Source organism: Apium graveolens, chromosome 2 (assembly GCF_009905375.1).
Source record: "Apium graveolens cultivar Ventura chromosome 2, ASM990537v1, whole genome shotgun sequence".
In the NCBI taxonomy this organism is placed as follows: Eukaryota; Viridiplantae; Streptophyta; class Magnoliopsida; order Apiales; family Apiaceae; genus Apium; species Apium graveolens.
Window position 1 is genome coordinate 311,068,015 of NC_133648.1, and position 20,517 is coordinate 311,088,531.

The 20,517-nt window shown below is 34.0% G+C and overlaps 2 protein-coding genes across 2 annotated transcripts; both read right to left on the bottom strand.

The window, feature by feature from the left end:
* Window positions 1–2,463: 2,463 nt before the first annotated feature.
* Window positions 2,464–8,144, bottom strand: LOC141708706 (uncharacterized). The gene is made up of 8 exons (XM_074512462.1): window positions 7,452–8,144; window positions 6,328–6,404; window positions 5,998–6,166; window positions 5,398–5,486; window positions 5,130–5,294; window positions 4,972–5,049; window positions 4,410–4,513; window positions 2,464–2,808 (listed from the first exon to the last, which is right to left on the bottom strand). The coding sequence occupies exons 1-8, from the start codon at window positions 8,056–8,058 to the stop codon at window positions 2,703–2,705; spliced, it is 1,395 nt and encodes a 464-aa protein (XP_074368563.1). The 5' UTR covers window positions 8,059–8,144; the 3' UTR covers window positions 2,464–2,702.
* A 1,996-nt stretch (window positions 8,145–10,140) lies between these two features.
* Window positions 10,141–17,937, bottom strand: LOC141708708 (ABC transporter I family member 6, chloroplastic). Its single transcript, XM_074512464.1, has 6 exons — window positions 17,613–17,937; window positions 17,125–17,175; window positions 12,973–13,194; window positions 12,525–12,647; window positions 11,955–12,131; window positions 10,141–10,232 (listed from the first exon to the last, which is right to left on the bottom strand). Exons 1-6 carry the CDS (start codon window positions 17,901–17,903, stop codon window positions 10,146–10,148), a joined length of 951 nt encoding a protein of 316 aa, XP_074368565.1. The 5' UTR covers window positions 17,904–17,937; the 3' UTR covers window positions 10,141–10,145.
* Window positions 17,938–20,517: the final 2,580 nt, after the last annotated feature.

The window sequence follows — 20,517 nt, forward strand, 5'->3', positions numbered from 1 at the left end:
TTATTCTATATATTTTACTATGTGGAGTTCCTCCTTTCTGGGCAGGTATTAGGAGTTAAAAGTATCACATGTTGAGCTTAAGAGTTTTTACCTGTGTGTAGTAATTGTGGCAGTTGATGATATTCCTCTTTGTTCGTATAATTTTTGGCAGAAACCGACTCTGGAATCTTCAGAGCGATTTTGAAAGGAAATATAGATTTTAAATGTGAACCATGGCCATCGATTTCAGACGGTGCAAAAGATCTAATAAGGAAGATGCTTGACAGGTCTCCTAAACAGAGAATAACTGCTCACGAAGTCTTATGTGAGCCATTGATATGCTTGATAGTTAGTATACTTTCGTGAGATTTATGTAGAAACTCTTTGTATTGATGTGATTCATGAACTTGCAATTGAATTCTATTGCAGATAATGGTAGCTTATGTTTATATTGCATTGTTTGGTATTTTTTTTGTTTGTAAATGTAATTGGTTCATTGGATGTGAACAGTATCAGGATGGCATGCAATATACAAAATATTAACATCACATTGGTAAATATAAAATGATGTAAAAAATATAAGAAAGACATCAGGTAAAATAATATTAAATGAAAAAGAACTAAAAAAAACTGATGTGAAATAGTCATTTGACATCGGTTCTGAAAAGAAACTCAATGTATTTTAAGTCAAATAACATCGGTTAGAGAAACTGACTGATGTTAAACAAAAAGATTTAACATCGGTTTCGTGAAGAACACCCATGTCTTATCCATCATTTCACATCGGGGGCTAATTTAACCGATGTCTGATTAAACATTTCACATCGACCAACTTATCTAACCGATGTCTGATCTAGCATTTCACATCGGTTTGTTCGAAAGAATTTTAATAAATGGCTTTTAGAGCTTGTAGGTTTCATGTTTTAATGGATAAATACCTCATAATATACTCATATTCACCTTAAAATAATGTAATATAAGCTGAAATTTGTTGCAAAGACATCACATTTAATCTTAAAACCGATGTATAGCACTGTAATAGACATCGGCTGTTAACCGATGTCAAAAGCTAATGACATTTAACATCACACACGAATACATCGGTTCAGATTTTTTTTAACATCGGTTCTGAACCGATATCTGATCCCGTTTTTCTAGTAGTGCAGTCTCACGCTTACCTGTAATAATTTCAGATCACAAAATATTACTGATTAATTCTCCCTGCCTATTGGCAGATCAACCTTGGTTTTGCGGCTCTAAGGGAGAGAAATGCTATTGGAAAGGTGATGATTGTTTTGGATGATCTGCATATTGTCAACTCTAAGCTTTAGTCTACTCATCTCAGTGTTGCTTGCTGCCAAAAACGATTTCCAGCCCTAGTTGATATCATGCTATGCTGCATTCCCATTCATTTCGAAAACATGTACTCATATTAAGACAAAAAATTTAATCATCTGTCCCAGTCCCAGACCTATGTACACAAGGCAGGAGCCTTTCATCAAGAATTTCTTTATTACTACTGGTTGTATCATCTATGGCCTCGTGTCTGGACTGTTGGAGTCCATCCATCGCATCTAGGACGCCACCAATATTACTGTCAGGAGGACCAACCAATGCTGCAGTGCCTCAGGTGCTCTGGAAAATGTTAGTTTGTGTCCAGGAGAGCATGGTCTTCAACGGTTAGTCGGTTAAATAATTCTGTTTATTTGGTTTGCGGGCCTGATATATGTATGATATTTATTATGATTTTAGTGATTCAAATGATACCCCGTTAATTTTGATGATTAAACTGATATATGACCTTCAGTTGAGTGAACATTTTGATATTTAACCCTGTATTTTTTTGATTTGGTCTGGATATAACTGGATGGGCTTGGAAATGGGCTTGACTAGACTATCAAGTTTACTACCATTGCAATCACTTCCTGTTCTGATAGCAGCGAAGTTATGGTAAAGCCCTGACAGACTACACTGTCGCTCATTAGAAACACAACCACCATTTGTTTGGATAGTGAAGCACACCTACATGCTACATAGTATTTTAGTTGTATATTCATATTCTCACATTATAAAAGTCAAAACAAATATAATCAAACTCAAATACGGTGAACGGAAAAATGTACCGAGTACAAAAATGAGGTGTAATGACTTCTCCCATCTGCATCATGGAGAAGAAATCACAAAAGCGATTCAAACAGAGGCTGTTAAACCATGGCGACCAGTGGATCCTCAACACAAACATGGCATAGAGTCATCCAAATCCAAAAATCAATATGGCAAAAGGGCGTTGCGACGAGTTATCATATTCAAACGGCACTCTGTGGACTCCGAAAAACAGGCAACTCCCCTCAACCATCAACTTATCATCAATCAAGTGTTTTTGCATTACCCACAGTGGCAATTTTACTCAATCGTGCCAAAAGAATTTCTTACTAAATCATAAGAAATTACACTTGAACCAACCAAGTTCGAAACATCAATAAGTTCACCAAAAACAATGGTTCTATTCATTTATAAACATGTATATGCTATATAGACTAAAATTATTCAATCATCAGGTTTCCAGAATTATGTACATCAGGCAAATTCCTTTAATCTGGAATATTTTCTTTGTCGCCATTTGTTGTATCTTTGACCTCGTCTACCCATTTCTCTTATTGTCAACAGAGAAAGAGAGTCCAGGACTGCAAAGAAAATGCATTCTGTGGAGGGGAACAAAAATTTTAATATAACTGGACAAACAAACTAGTAGAACCATCACCATATGATTTCAGATCAGCTGGTCGAACCAATGCCCTGCATAAAGGGCAAGTTCTTTCTCTTTCAAACCTGTAATATCAGAAGTGCCGGTCAGTTGGTTTTCTCAATACCATGAAGGCACACACTAAGGTTTCACCACTTGCAATAGGTCATATACACAAAAAGAAACACAAGCCAATGAATGTTGAACATGGACGAACCAGCATTAACCCATACCATATGCATAATAAACTTCCCTGATAAATAATTATAAAAAAATAAAAATCCTTGGGGAGTGCTATACTACAATTATAAAGATTGTATCATAATTCATACAGCATTATATAGACAAGTAGGCTATAATCATTTGGTTATTGCATCCTCACATTTCAAGATCAAAGTAAGCAAGAGAAAAAGTTCTTCTAGATGTCTCGGCACAACAGCATGATTATCTATCTAAGTTATGTCAGTTTGTTCTAGGAAGGTAAGAGTGACAGGGTGCATCATCGTTTAACTAACTGAAAGAGGTTTTCCTAGTCCACCTAATAGTGCATTCCTGTTAGATTTCTATTGAAAAGCCAGATTTAACAATTTTGTTAGAAGAGACATTGATGGTTCAGCATCAGCTGGTAATAATTCAGGTATATGTGTATCATAACTTAAGGAATCATGAAGGACTGTCATAGTTTCTTAGTCATAAAATGGATTATCACAATCAAGCAAAAATAACTGTAATGCTACTAGAGCATGTACTACAATTAACTGATTGAGAACTAGAGCCGGTCATATTGTACATGACACTATAATTTAGTGTTTGCAACAAGAGAGTGCACGATATGAATGTATTTATATTTAAATATTTATATTTATTCATATACATATACATATATATATATATTAATAAATTGTATGTAAATATAACTTAACAATATATATAATTGATATATAAATTAAAATATAATATTTTCAATTAACAGTTTGTTATATATACTTATCTTTATTTAGAGTCATACGGAAACATGACACGAAAACCAAGCTACACGGCACGAAAATGCACGACATGACGCGAATTGCCACGTCTGTTTAGAATACTTATTGTACTCCAGCCTGCAGAGCTTCGTTATTTGATGTACTGACTTTGCATAGAGGGTCTTCAATCAAGTCAATATTTAGAAAGAAAAATAAGGTTCTTCAATAAAGCTAAATCAGCATCGTGATGAAGTATTAGCTTGATTGCATATGGAACATATCCATGAGAAATGTATGTAAATGCATATATTATTCCAAAGTTGTGCATGCATAATGTATGCTCATACTCCACTATGAACCATGTTAAACTACAAATTCTTCAAACCTACAACTACAAGATTAGCTTTATAGAATATAAGATTCACGATGAATATGAATAAGATTCAAACGAATAAGATTCACCGAAAATTATCAACGTAAAAATTAGTTTTTAAATGCATATTCTTTATACATACTTAATTTAGCAAATAAAAATAAATGTATATGCAAATTTAGAAAAATGAAAAATATGATTCAATAAAGATTGAAAATAAGATTTAATAATGTGACATGAAGATAAACATAATATACTTTTGTAGGCTGACTTAAGTTTTTATTTTAACCAACCCCTATACATATAAAACACTAGATTAGATCCAATAAAAAAAATGCCAGAAACTAACCATTCCGAGACACAGTCTTCACAAAAGACATGTTTACAACGCAACAGAACTGGAACATGCATCTTTTCCTGGCAAATAGCACACAAGTCTCCTGCATCATTAACCTGAAAAAGGTAATTGACAAGCTTGCACTTAGAAAATTAGTAAGCCTGGAAAGTGCAAAACGTAATCTCTAAGGAGTCATTTATTTTAATACAAGAAACATAAGAGGTCAATACTCATATTTTAACCTTGTGAAAATCATATGAAGCATCCGTTCCTGGTTAAAGGAACAGCATATACTCAACTCAATTATCCAAAAATATTCTCGTCTGACATAACCATCAATTCATACTTAAACATGGTATTATTATTGTGAACGTTTAGTTTTCATCAGATTAATATATTAAATGTAAAATTTAGAACATTTGGCATGGAGGAAGAAAGAAGCAGTACAGACTTAAAATATGCTAGCATGTTACAACCAAATTATGTTCCTGTTTGTTATCCATAATCACACTGTCCAGGCAGCTCCTAGAATTAGCTAAAGAACTTCTGGACAATCAAACATGCAACTTAATACCTGCTCCGGTGTGGCATAAGACCCATAGTGCATTTCCTTTCGTGATAATGCTTTCAAGGCAGAGAAGAAGGATCGAACCTAAGAGAGAGATACAGTATTTAAAATCATAACTTAGCCAAAGTATTACTCAAGAAAATGAAAGACTGCTGAAAACTAACCTTTTCAACAACTGATGTTAGCTTAAAAGTTAAGTATAGCCCTGTTGTCAACGACGAAAAGAGACTTCCATAATCTTTGTTCAAAAAGAATCGGTACCAGACAGGTGTTGGCAACAATGTGCGATACAGCAGCAATGTGTACTCGACCAGAGTTAGCAGTTGACTCTGAAAGAAAGGAAATCACAAAGAAAGTTTTGTTACATTCTGTAAATTATAATGGAATTTTTTTGTGTGTCTTTCGCTTAAAAAGAGCATTAACACACTATACCTGTCTACGAAAATCATGAGCCCTGCCATTCCTGTAATACATTAGCAGAATCAATTTAAAAGCCATTGCTGCTTGCCGCACCATAGTATCTGGAGAGTTATAAGTTTCAAAAAGTAAGAACTATGGACATAACAAGTTACGGTCAACAAAGAATAGTCATACAAATCATACAATAGGTAACCAAAGAAACTAAAAGCAAACAAACATAGATGTAGCTACTGTGTCTGACACAGATGTATGTAACGAAATACAATTTGGGAAAGGTGACGCCACATATATTGCACTGGTAAATGCCAAAATAAAAATATACGATCAACTAAAACTGCAAAACTGATCTGGAACAAGTCATTTCCAGAACATTTCAGCCATCTATGAGGAGTTAAATGGTGCAACTACTTCATAGATATTCTACACAATTATAAACTTTTTAACAGATTTTATTTAACGAGTCCATTTACTTCCTTTCAATCGTACATGAACTGATGAACATGAGTGCAATTTTCATTAGCAATCCAGAAAGATATGCCTGTATCTACAGCTATCACACTCAATTGTATTTTATGTAAATATACCGTGAAAAAAAAGAGAGAGTATTGATACCATTGACTAGAACTGCAAAAATAGCATGCCAAAACGGTGGTATTGCTTTTGGAGGAACCATGATTAATGGGTTTAAAATATCGTCATTCCAGTACCACCATAAATATCCAATTACATGGAGCATAAAAACTAAGAAATATCCAACCAGAACTGACAATTTCCTTTCTCCCTGCTCAAAAAATGAGAGAAGAAAATAGTAATCATCAAGCCTATAAGTGTACATGTGTCTCTTTCATCATTTATACTTGCAGAGGAAAGGGAGTTAAGAGGGAATAAAAATATAGTTTCAGATAAATACAACCGCACTAGTATATCAAAGAATTGTCTCACCTTCAAAACTGTCTGCTTCTTAAGAATATCATTTGACTTGAACATGAAAGCGGTTATGTAAATTGTGACAAAGAATCCTAGATATTCACCAAAAACATAACAATTATTGTAATTGGAATCTGAAGAACAACAAAAGCAAAGCAGGAATGTAAACTAAGAACTTATTTGCAGAGATCTTCTAAAATACACATGTGCAATCATAAAAGATTCCGTAATCAACAGAATAAGAGTACAAATTCATTCTGAGTTTATACATGTAGAACATTTACATTACATTCTTATTTCTTTCGTTTTCTTGTTTACAAGTTTCAGTCTTTAGTTTGATAAATAGTAAGTGTGTGTGTGTGTGTGTAATTTATAAATATAACAACATTGAAGAGTAAAGAATTAATTAACTAACAACATTTAATTTTTATTAATGTAAGTAGAAGATTAAGTAGAAACCAAAGCATTTAAGAGAATTTAACTTAAACAGGCATTAGTTTTTCTCCCTTCAATATAGTATTAAAGTGAATAGCATTCATGTCCCCACTGAACTATAAGCCCAGGTCCACCCCATAAAACCTTGAACATTGGAACCATATTGCTTCAAGGTTTCCATTTTCTCACTACTAATTCCATAAGAATGGTCAATTGTGAAAATATTGTTGCATATCCCCCGCCCCCAATGTCGTCTAGTTCTAAAAATCAGGTATACATCTCCTTTCATCTATCGAGTTCGACTTTATACTGTTATACATTTAAATACACAACAGCTAATATTTACTAGTTTAGCTATAAACAAACAGAAACATCTTCACATTATCAACCATTCGTGAAGCCAATACATTCTTTCCAGCTCTTAAATTAATACAATGATACTTATACTTTAAGATTAATAAACCAAGTAGATCATTACTTGTATAGTCTATAAAGCCATAATTCCAGTAAGCAATAGGGGTTATATAAAACGAAATTCAGCACTAAACTGACTAAACCAAGAATCATTCTTTATTCATGATCAACTAATTTTATAACAAATAATGCATCAAATCTTTTAAAAAAACAATCCCGAAAGCAGCTGTAAATGAGTTATAAAATCAAGAAAGAGCAAAAAACTATTATCGTAAACAACAAAGTTATACCTTGCAAATGCTGTCGAATAAAAACAAGCAACAAGAGAAAAGAAAACGGAATAACCCTTTCAATCAACCTCGCAGCCTGCTGCAAATCATACCGATGCTCATACAACGACGACGACGAACCCGAATCATCCCCACCAGAACCTACATTCTGCTGAACTCCACTAGATTCTCTAATCAACCCCTGATCTTCACCTTCCCCCTCCCCTACCCCAATCTCTCCCAAACCCGCATTTCTCGACACCTCATTAACCCGTAAACCACCATCCCCGCCATCATTATCACTCTGATTCGAGTCATGATCAGCCACAATTTGAATAGAAACCTCAGTAGCACCATCACCCCCATTGTTATTATTATTATTAATAATTTGATTTGAGAAAGTGAAATTAGGGTTAGGGTTTTGAGGAATGGGGAAGTAATGAGAGACTAAAGAAGAAAGAGGGGCTTGTAAAAATTGAAAAGTTGATATAAGTGATGAGTATCTTGTTCTTGAATTATTAGTATTAGTGTTGTTTTCTTGCATTTGTGTAGGTGAATTGGGAGGTTGTTGTGTGTGTATGTGTGTGTGTATAGGTGGGGATTGTAATGGGGTTTGTTCTTCTTCCATGGTTTAGGAGGGAGAGATGAACAAGTCAGAGGAGAGAGAGATAGAGAGAGAGAGAGAGAGAGAGAGAGAGAGAGAGAGGGGGAGAGAGAGAGAGAGAGGAGAGAGATATTAAGGGCTTGTTTGGATGTTTAATTGAGGTAATTTTGGGGAGATTGCTTTGAATTGGAGGTAAGTATATTTTTTATTATTTAATGTGTCGGTCTACGCGGGAGAAAAGTATTAAAATTGTAAAATAATACTAGCACGTTCGATGGAGTATTGTATCATGTAGCACTTGTTTTCTGAAGAAATAGTGGTTGCCAAAATTTTATTTATGGAAGAATATAGTAGGAAATCGATAAATGAATATTTGATAGACGATTTTTTTTGTTATATTGATATTTTTTCTGAATTTTTATATATAGAGAGAATGTATTTTTAATTTTGATAAATAAATAATTTTAATTAATAAATAAAATATTTTGATTCCAAAAATATTCCTTTATCGGGTTTTAACTATAATTGCAAGTTTGAGAATTTTTGAATTGCAGTGATTTTAAATTTTTTTATCGAAGATTTTTGGTTACATTTTAAAAAATTCGTACAATTGTAGTATCGAATATCAGATAACATAGTGAAAAAGGTTAGAGAGTAAGATGATTTTTTTGTCAAGGAGAATAAGATGATTTTTATTTGATGTGAAGTTTGAGAATATGTTAGTTATTGAATTGACATAAATAAATTAAGAAGTGTAATTTTTATGGAATAAACCTCAAAGATTATAAGGTCATGCCAAACAACTAAGTTTAAAATCATACATCAAATCAATCAAGATTTGTGTAATCCATCGTATAAAAATCAAACGAAATAAAGAAGACCCGAGAATATGTATAAAAAGTTTTACAATAATATAAATAGTACTATCTTCGTCCCCCTCAATTCTTTATATTGGGATCGGAGCTTGACACGCACTTTAATGCTCTTATTAAACATAGTTGTATAAATTTTTTAAAATTTTCTTTTCTTCTAAATAAAAATATGATGTTCAAACTTTAATATAAAAAAAAGGAAAATTTTAAAAATAAATTATAAAAGTATACTTTATAGTTGTCTTAAAATGCGTAAAAACTATAAAGAAGTGAGAGGGACGGAGGTTGTAACATATTTCGGAAATCGAAATTAATTGATTAAAATACTGATTTTTGATTTATTATGCAGTTTTTAAAAAATTAGATGATTTATTATAGATCTATTAAAAATTTAACAAATTAGTCAAATATTTTTTACCAATTTATCAGTATTTTTTCAAAGATCGACTAATAAGTCCACTTATAAGCCACTTATGACTAATAAAAAAGCGCATACTACAAAAAAATTAATAAGCTCATCTTACTTAACTTCAACCAACATGCATATTTTATTTAGCGTTGGAAAAGTTGAGGGTGACAAATTTGATCTTTCCTGCCTTCCATTTCACACAAATCTTTACTTTGAATGCATAGGATCTCCTCCCCCTCCACTTCCAGCAACTAATAAAGAATGTTTTCCACTTTTTGAATTATCCAATCTCAAAGCCCCTTTTAATTTTACAGAATAAAGAATTTTTATTTCACCTTGATATATGTAGTAAAAATGTTTACAAGATTCTTACATGTAAAAAAACCTAAACATTCAACAAAAATATTATGGGTTGTTTACTTTTACACGTGGCACGTCACGGGAGATGAAAACTAAACACAACACATGATGATTTTTTAGCACAAGATCAGGCTTGTACTTTCTGGGAGCCTGAAAGTATGCATGCAGCTTGTGCCCAATGTAATAGGGAATTTGGTTTGTTGTAGAGAATTTGGTTTGTTGTACAATTACATTTGTATAAGGTTACATTACAAGGTACTGAATGTTATATAATTAGACACCGGCGAAATGGTTCCGCAGATGCTGCCTCCTAAGAAATTCCATCATGTTCTATGTTACATGCTCGTAGATGTAGTAAAAACAGAGATACCAAAAATTTTCCTGGAAACGAGAACATGAATCAATCAGAAAATGGAACATTATTGTGTGTGTGAGTGGAGGTGGGGGTAAGTACAGTTTTTATACCTGCACTATGTTGCAGAAACTGCTTTGTACCCTTCTTTCTCAAGAAGTTTGGCGATGGATATATCTCCCGTCTTAATTATTTTTCCATCCTCCTAAAAAAGCAACAAGATTTTCAGCAAACAAACCAATGATTAAAACCAAAAAGGCCACATTAATGTCTCCGTTCAAACATAACAATGCAATTCCGACTTCCCTTGTAAAGAAAACAAAGCTGATTAAACAACTTGGTTCATCACTAACACCCTCAACTAAGTGTGAGAAACAGCAAACTTCTAAAACATTGAAATTAATAAAGGTCGTTTATGTTTAATTGCTATTAACAGGGAGGAACATTATTCAATTTCATTATTCTTCTATTCGGCATATCCATAGGAGATGAGGATGCAAAGCAGAAGACATAGCCTCGAGACCTCTCTGAGTCAAGAGTAATGCCAAGCCCACATAATTGTACACTAGAAAATGTTACACGTGCACAAGATGTCTCCCACTTTCTTAAGCGGTACAAATTATTAAAACTCCTCTTCATCTTAATGATATTTGTAACACGGATATCACATTTATAAAAAACAATATTATTATATTATTAACCTATAACTAAAGTATCTAAGCTGGCTATTTAAATTTACATGTTTATGTTCTATTTTTATTAGTTTAAAGCAAAAAAACATTTATATTTTTATGCTTTTACAACTATAATTAAAAAAAATTGTATGAACAACACTATGAATTGTATATTATAATCACAAAATTTAATCCAGATACAAACTATATAGTATAATACAAGTTACATACTATTTAGTATGATCTAAAATTTTGAATAAATACATTAGTACCATTTTATAGATTAGTAGAATCAGTAAAGTTATAAAATATAAAATGTCCCGTTGATTTCTTTACATTTTCCAGTTATAAATGTCCTCTCAATTTTTTATATTTCAAAAGTTTCCAGAAATAGTAAAGCTTTATAATATAAAAATTACTTACATCCACTAAATTTCTCCATTATAGCCACTTTATACATTAAAAAATTGATTGGTCCCACCACTTTAGGCACTTCTTAATTTTCTTCACTAATTTACATTTTTTCTTAACCTCCATGCTCAATTCCAATGTAAAAAATTGGGTAAGACGGAGGGGTATATTTTATTTATACATTATTCCACAATATAAATATGCTGGCATATATAATTTAAGCACAAATGTGATACAAATTAAGTATGTGTTTTAGAGATATAATATATAGATTATGTAAATAAATATAATAATAAATTTAGATATAAATTTAAAATTTTTTAAACTAAAGAAGAATTTACACAAGAATGAGTAGTAATAGCAAGTAAAGTGAATTAAAATAGCAGGATAATTATGAATGTCGGATACAACTTGCATGCCACGTGATTTTGTGATTTTGTGAACTATTATGTATACAATTTTGTGGATTTCGCATTATTCTAGCCTCAAAGACTCAAAGACAGTCTCAAATATATTGGAACTTGAGGATGTTAAATTTTTTCCGCAAGAACCTGATATTTTATTCTTGAATCTTGATTATTAGCAGAAGTATGCCTACACGTGCACACAACCACATGTATTGCATATAAGTTTATGACCTACTTCGAAGCCAAGTCTAGTGTAACAATTCAATGCCTAGTACAAATCAATACCAGAGTAAGGCTTGTGAGTAGAAACTCATGTGGCGTGTAAAAGTAACCGAATCGAAGTTTCCCCAGAACATAGATGGCATGAAAAATATTAATCTAAACCTTCTTTCAAATTTAAGAAATGTAGCAGAGAAATTTACAGAACTTACTTACCATGATATGGATAAAGTTGGGCTTAATATATTCCAAAAGCCGGAGGTAGTGGGTGATCATCAGCACAGATTTTTTCGGGGTCAGGAGTCCATTTACGGCCTTTGATACATCACGAAGAGCATCAACATCTAGCCCAGAATCGATTTCATCTAAAATGGACAATTCTGCACCCAGAACCTGTAACCAAAACGAGGTGAAGTCAGTCATAGAAGCAAAGCTTTTGACACACTTGCAACTTGCAAGTACATTATCTAACAGCTTTTGTGCAGAGAAAGGGGGTGCATTTACATTTTCATTGCCAAATATTTATTACGCAAATACACCACAGACACATAGCCATAGGAAAATCATAAAATTGACACTAACAGACGAATATGAGCAGATAAACATGATAAAATAGAATTATGGAAATTATACACATCGAAAAATATGAACTTGCACATGGTAGAGCTGTATAATATGAGCAGATAAACATGATAAAATAGAAATATGAACTTGCTCATGGTAGAGCAGAAATCATTGTCTAAGTTTCGATAGAAAATACTATTTTTCAATATGCTATTTACATACCGCAAGTTGTAGAATCTCGTTGCGCTTCTTTTCACCACCACTAAATCCTTCATTTACATTTCTGTTCAAGAAATCTGGCTTTATGTTCACAACTTCAAGCTTTGGCATGATGTAAGCGTAGAACTGCAAGAATAAATATTCTCAGTTAATCACTTAACCAAAATAAATCCACGGCTTGTTCTTGTGATATATGTAATGACTAAAAGAGATTTGGTAGTTTCCATTGCTCAGCCACATTTAACCTTTGAGAGAAGATTTAGTATATATTTACATAGTGATAACATAAATAACTCTAATGCACATCAGTTCCATCTGCATTCTGTTATAATTTTCATGATACATCTTTTATTTATGGTACCAATAGGAGCATAGAAAGGTCATATTATACTGATCTTATACAATTATCAAGAACATAATAAGTGGATATCCGTAGTTCAAAAACATGCACCTCAATAGGACTAAACTCTGGCAACCCCAGCTTTCTTCTACGGGCATTATATGCCATCAAGAGAAAATCAATATTACTGACTCCTGGAATTTCAACTGGGGATTGAAAACTCATAAAAAGCCCTGCGATTGATCGGTCCTCTGGTTCCATGTCAAGCAAGTTCTCTCCTTTGAACACAATGCTGCCTCCAGTAACTTCATAATCTTTATGGCCAACGAGAACCTATATCAAGGAGTTATCAAAATGTACAAACCGTTACATAATTTGTTTATAGTAAATATACTATCTTTTTTTGCTAAAGAGAAATATACTATTTTTAAAAAGGAAAAAAATAGAACATTTTATCTAATTTTTTCTGGGTGTGTTGGTTTAATTACTGCAAAGACTACACAACTAATGAAATTAGAGAAAAGGAAAATTAGATGTTGATCTACAGATTTGTTAGTGCCCGACAATTAAAAAATATCAATGATGCAGTACAGTGTGCTGGTGCTTAACAAAAAGTTTTAATCTTTATGTTGCCAGACAGTCAAAGGCAATAAAGCTATCAAGCGAAGAGCATCACCAAGAGTTTTACAAGAACCTCTATGCCAATAGGTTATTCGTTAAAGTGTTGAAGTCCCTCATCTAGGCGCCGACGCGGGTTTTATATAAAACACACACAAATATACTCTAAATCATAATCACAAATTTACATGTGCGATTCAAGTAAACTCTCATAAATACATTCTCATATAGAACTAATTCTACAACTAAATAAGAGTGAATTAAATCTCGACATACTCATAAATGAAGAAATTGATCATCAACCGAAAAAAAAAGAACCAATGTTAACATAAAGTTTTAATCTTTATGTTTCCGGACAACCAAAGGCAATAAAGTTATCACATCACAAAGAAACATAAACTCTTCTCTTTTCATCAACCTATTTCCAGTTTACCAATCTGCTGTTATTAGTCAGTTCTTAAACTTAGGTAGTCCCTAATGTTTTGTCTAAATCACTATAATCATCTCTTAGCTCATTCCACATATTCGTCAAACACAGCGCCTCATTCCTTTGTATTTCTTCATCATCACTGTCCAGCACAACTTCTTCATCAATATCAATTTCTAAAACCTCAGTATCAGCATGAAGACTTTCCAATTGGGTTTCTGAAAAGGGACTATCCGCAATAATAATGTCGTCAAAAGGTACAGTGTCTTGATATTCATCTCCGTCAGAGTTGGGGGTGATTAAGAAAGGGCAGAAAGAATTATTAGTATAAACAAATCTCGCGTATGTTCTGTAATTGTATTATGCAAATAAATTTATCAGAATATAATGTAAAAAGGAAAATCTGGTGCTAGATACTCGAGTTGATAATATGTTATAATTATGCACTACTGGTATATTCAGAAACTATCTTGTTTTTTCTATTACTGTCAATCCTAAAATTATGGAGCTGGTTTATGCTCTGATCATGATTCTTTATTATTCAATTTCAAACTACATTCATAAGCTTTGTTCTGCTTCTAGTTGTGTTTGCTGATTTTTGTAACCATGATTCAGCCTCACATAGTTGTCACCGAGAATCTTGTTTTGTTTCTATCTGATGCTTACTGCCTCCAGTTAATATCTTAAAACAGTTAAATGGCATGAATGTATATTGCAGGGGCTGACAAATTGAAGAGAACTCATTACATTTTTCAATTTTCATCGAGTTCACAGCTCCTTCGCCTGCTACATCACTAGAGATTTATCCGCGTGCAAGTGATGGCAATGCTGGAAGTAGAAGTAAACGCAACAAATTAATTATAATTATTGGATCTGTAGTTGGCTGGGTTTTTCTTATGATAATTTTGGCTATATGCGTAAGGAAGTGCAAATGTCAGGTCAGGCTACAGAAATTAGAAGAGGCAAGCACAATCAGGCATACCATTACCATTGCTGAAAATATTCCCTGCTTGACAAAGAGCATTCATTTGATAACAGTATGGGGTATTCATTTTATGCTCTTAGTTAATCAGTACAAAACTGTATACAGGTTATTTACTAGTTTAGTCTATCTTCAATAAATATGCATGCTCTTGCCCTCAGTTCCTCTGTATTAATATTTTTAAGAGTAATAAAGATTTACAGAAATGACATGTAGAAAACTGGTGACTAATTTATTGTTCCATTTTCAGCATTAAAAATATATTTTTATATTGCAGTATTCTTTTCAATAGATTTAAATACTACACTCATGTCAATCTTGAGTTATATTAGGAACAATACGAAGATTTACTTAATTTTATGATAAGGTTGTAATTTTATGAAAATTTAATTCTTTGATTTAATTATATAAGTTTTTCATTTTTTTTCTATTTGAAAATTTTCTGATTTTTAAAAAATATTATAAAGTTTAGTTTAATATTTTAGATAAAATTATTCAATAAATTTTCAATACATATTTCAATTTTCAAACATTGTAAAAATCAACCTTACTCTAACCCCCAAACCAAACAAGGTAAGGGTTGAACCCCTACTCATCTAACCCCTACATCCAAATGAGGTAAGGGTTCCACCTAGCCTAACCCAGCCCAACCCAACCTAGTCTAACCCGACCCAACCCAACCCCTCCATCCTCAACCCCCAATCCAAACAAGGCCTAAAGGAGTTAATATTTTGTATTATCCAGTTGGAGGCAAGTTGACGAAAGAATCTCTGAGGCTCTTGAACTGGGGAGCACAAATCATAGTCATTGGGTTTGCAAGCGGCGAAGTTCCAATGATTCCTGCAAATATTGTCCTGGTTAAGGTACTTCTCGATGAATATCGCATGATCCAGTCCAGTGTCTTTTAAGGAATGGTTCCTATGATTGTTGTCCTGAGTAATAAGGAAATTAAATGATATTGCTACAAGTTCTGCCAACAACCATTTTATCGTTTGTTAGATGGGGTAAGTTGCCAGGTAAAGTAATTGCCAGTTATTTCTGACTGGTTAAATTTCTCCCGGGCTCTTGGCTATGACCTAAAAAAGATAATATATATCCGGGTCCATAGATTTTATACTGTTAAAACATGTTTTGATCGCATAAGTTAAGTTGCTGTCTTATTTATTCATTGATTATCCACCTAAATCCTACTAATTTTTGATGATTAAACTCCCACCTAGAGCATTTAAATTTCCGCTTTCACCGCTAGGTACACATTCTGGTCTTAATTTGAATTACATGCATACACATGAAGGTTCGCTAGTCATGTCTCTATTAGTCTGTCTGCAGCACTTGAGTGATTATATCTTTTACATTTGCTGCTTTAAGAATTGGACAATTCATGGATTCTACTGGGGACATTATAACGACGTAATCCGTCTAGGTGCGCAAGAAGATTCTGTGAAAGAACTTCTGTCCTACTTAGCGAAGGGCTTACTCAATGTTCACACTTTCCATGTTTACGGCCTATCAGAGGTTATGATTTCAAGTTTTTCCTTCTACTAATTTTTGCGATATTCTATTGGCTCAGTTATTCTCCTGCTTTATGACTTTAAACACAAACACTGTTTTAGACATTACAGTAAAGTGACTTGATACTTGTAATATCAAATAATATTCATCAACCTTCAGTATCGCTAATAGCTGAACAGATACTTGGTTTTCTGAAAAATTATTGAAGTGTCAAATAGATGGAACTCAACATTCTTGCTCTATTGTGTGACTTGTGTCCTTCGCGTGTCACAAGTAGTATGCTATAATAAAATCCAGAAGCTTTGGCAAGTTTCATGATTTTATCATTTTTACAAGAAATATGTTCTGGCAAAGCCGCAAAGCCATCCAACAGTCACCTGGACTGTGACAGTCATTACCTGTTGCGCTTTCATTTTATTTCAGATTACCGAGTGTAACTGATTTATTCCCTGACTATTACAAGAACCACTTTGCTAATAGACTATTCGTTAAAGTTTTATAGTCCCTCGCCTAGGTGCCAACACGGGTTTTATACAAAACACACACATAAATATACTCTAAATCACACTAAATTAACATGTGCAATTCGAGTAAACTCTCGCAAATGCATTCTCATATTGACCCACTTCTATAAATAAGATTGAATTAAATCTCGACCCACTCTTAAATGAAGAAAATGATCACCAACCGGAAAGAAATAAAAAAGAAAAGAAAAAGAACCAACCTTGGCAAAAGTACTCTTCCCAGAACCATTCTTCCCCATCACAGCATGAACCTATCCAAATCATAATCATAATCATAAATAAACAAAATTCATAACCAAAATCACACATTAAACATAACAAACCCCATTAAAACCCCCCAACAAAAAACCAAAAATCACCCAATTAAATTCTCAAAACAAACTAAATTCACACATAAACACACAAAGATTCAAACTTTATACCTCTCCTTCAAAAATAAGCAAACCCCATTAAAAACCCCACCAAATAATCAAAACCACCCAATTAATTTCTCAAAAAAAACTAAAATTCACCCAAATAAATTACATATACACAAAAAGATTAAAACTTTATACCCCTCCTTCAAAAATAAACAAACCCCATTAATAACCCCACCAAATAATCAAAAACCACCCAATTAATTTCTCAAAAAAAAACCTAAATTCACATAAATAAAATACATAAACACAAAAAGATTCAAACTTTATACCTCTCCTTCATAAATACAAAGATTGACTCCTTTCAAAATGGGCTGTTCAGATTGAGCTATAACTGCAGTTAAGTCTTTCACTTGTAACAGAATCTTGGGAGAATCTCCGCCGTTGTTGGTGCTAGAACTCGCCGGAGATTCGACGGCAAGGCTGTTTTTTAGCCGGAAAGAAGGGAAACTCCGGCGGGTGCGAGTGGCAGGGATGGTAAATAAGAGGGAATTAGATGGGTAGTTTCGGAAAGAGAGAATTGGAGGTGGGTGTGAAGGGGATGAACAGTTGAGTGCCGCCATTGTAATCCGAATCAAATATGCTCACAGATATGCTTATATATGTTTTAATTATTTTGTATCATTGTATTAAGAATTTTTTTAATAAATATTCAAGTTTTACAATATTTTTGTCATTTTTTTAAAAATATTTATAAAGTTAAGTTATAAAACTTTAAACCGTTTTATGATAATTTTTACAACCCCATTTGTAATTTGAATTTTAAAAATTATTTATGAAAAATATTTAATTCAAATTTATAACTATATGTATAATATAATTTGTAATTCAAAATGTAATATATAATGAAATCCAAATATATCATAAAACATGTGTGCAATTATTATGATAATATATTGGGTTTTAGTGAGTTTTAAAATATAGGTCAAATGTGGTGGAAATAAGTATATTTGTAGTCCTTTAGCCCCCTCGCGGAGACATTGGGGAATGTAGAGTAGTATATAATTTTGTTGGCAACTTGGTGCTGTTAATGGTCCTGTTTGTTCAAATTTAGGTTAAGCTTTTTTGATGCACCCTAAACAAATTATCAAAAGCACACTTAGTGCCTACACTTGTATGCTGAAATACTTAACTGTGTTCAAATTTTACAATAACAGGGTCTTATCACAGGTAAAGATGAAACCCACAAAAAAACACAGCTGAAAAAGAAAATAATGGAGGCAGTAAGATTTTTTTGATAATTAAAAGAATGTATATATTGTATAAAAATATTACTATAGATGTCTTTCGAAATTGTCCTTCGATATACTTAATTTATGCAACCAAAATTAACTCCAGCTCATATATTTAAGGAAATACATAGCCGGTATACTTGATTCTACATTGTTGCTTGGTGGACCAATAAACGTGCATATTCACATGTCTTATGACAGGGTATAAGAGATTCGGCTAGGATTCAACTCGGATCTAAAGGATACCAGGCTCGATCGATGGACCGAGACCCCCCTCTCCCAGAACAATCAAATGGAGGGACCAGGCCCGGGCCCATCTCATGACCCGGATCCGGATCCAACAGGGAGCCCGGACCTAATGCCCACCCGGATCCGGATCTGGACTCAGACCGCCATGAGCGGGGTCCCATCAAACACATGCACACCCTGCAACCCGCCAAGGAGGGGTACGTGGGCACGTGACTATGACAACTATCAACAACCGACACTCCAGACAAGCACGGCGCGTGTCAGAGGCCGTTAGGACACTCTGGAGGTGGTCCTCCCCTGGACACGTGTAAGCAATCCACCCAAGTCAGGCGTCCTCCGCTCCCAAGATCCAACGGCCCAGGTTTAGAGGTAACTACCCCTAAACCCTACCTTGGGGCTATATATACCCCCAAGACTGAAGGGTTTAGGGGTTGGAAAATAATTTCTCTTGCACTCACACACTCTCATACACTCAAAACACTCAGCAGCCATCACATATAGACACACATACAGAGCAGCCTCTAAACTACATAAAAATATATACCCGCATCTTCTCCAAAGCCTGTTCTTATTCTCACATATAGGGTTGTTTTGCAGGTGCCCAACCAGCAGCTACACCTCATCCACGCATAGAAGGTCCAGGAACGCCGTCGGACGGAGCCGCCCGCTCACCGGAGTTATCATTTGGCGCTAGAAGGAGGGGCGCTCCATCCTTGGGTCTCGGTGCCCCTGGATTCATCTTCATCAGCAAACTCTTGAGAGAGTCCACTTTCAAACCTGTAAGAACATAAACAACCAAACCCTTTCTTGAATATGAATGTTCATTTTAGCCACGTTTGTGTGAGCTTGTTGCTTTAGGCCACGTTTGTGTGAGCCCGCTCTTATTTGTTAAGTTTTAGTTGTTTAAGGTTTGATAATCTTGATAATCTTGAAGCCTGGGGTTTAATAGTCTTGGTGATTTTAAAACCCAGAACTGTTTTAGCTTGCATATTTTCTTTTGTGTTCAAGAGCCTGCTGTTCTTGTTTGGTATTGTTGTTAGAAAAACCCGGAAAATTTGCTTGCTGTTATTCTGGAAATTTTTTGTAATCTTCAAAAAAGCAACCTCAGATCCACATTTGTAGCCTCAAATCTTGGTCAGTTATTTGTACATGTGTGGTGATGGCAAGAGCAGGAAAAAGTACAGCTGGTAGGCCCTCCGCCAGTACCCATATTCAGGATCAAGACGCCTCTCAAGTTCAAGAACCTGGAGGAGACAGGGAGACCTTCCAGGAGCAACCACTGACACAGCATACCCCGATCAGGGATGCTAGAAATGTCATAGAGCTAAATCAGTACAAGTACACCAATGTTCCAGTTGCAGAGGAGCATATGGCTAACTTAACAAGCCATGAACTTGCTGAAGCAATCAGGCTCTACAGAGATGAACAGGCCCGGGCTCAGATGGAATTTGAACAAGATGATGAGCAAGAAGAGTCCGGGGACTCTCAGCAATCCAGGAGATCCGTCTTCGACCGAATTGGGGCCAAGGCAAAAAAGAATCAAAAAGAGCCTAGTAAGAAGGAGACAGAAGCAACCAGAAAGAAAAAGTTAGATGAAATCAGAGAAAAGATAAGAAAAGAAGAGGAGGAAAAGCTGGAGCAAAAAATTCAGAAAAGAATGCAGATGGAGGAGGAGAGGCTCCTAGCTAAAACAAGA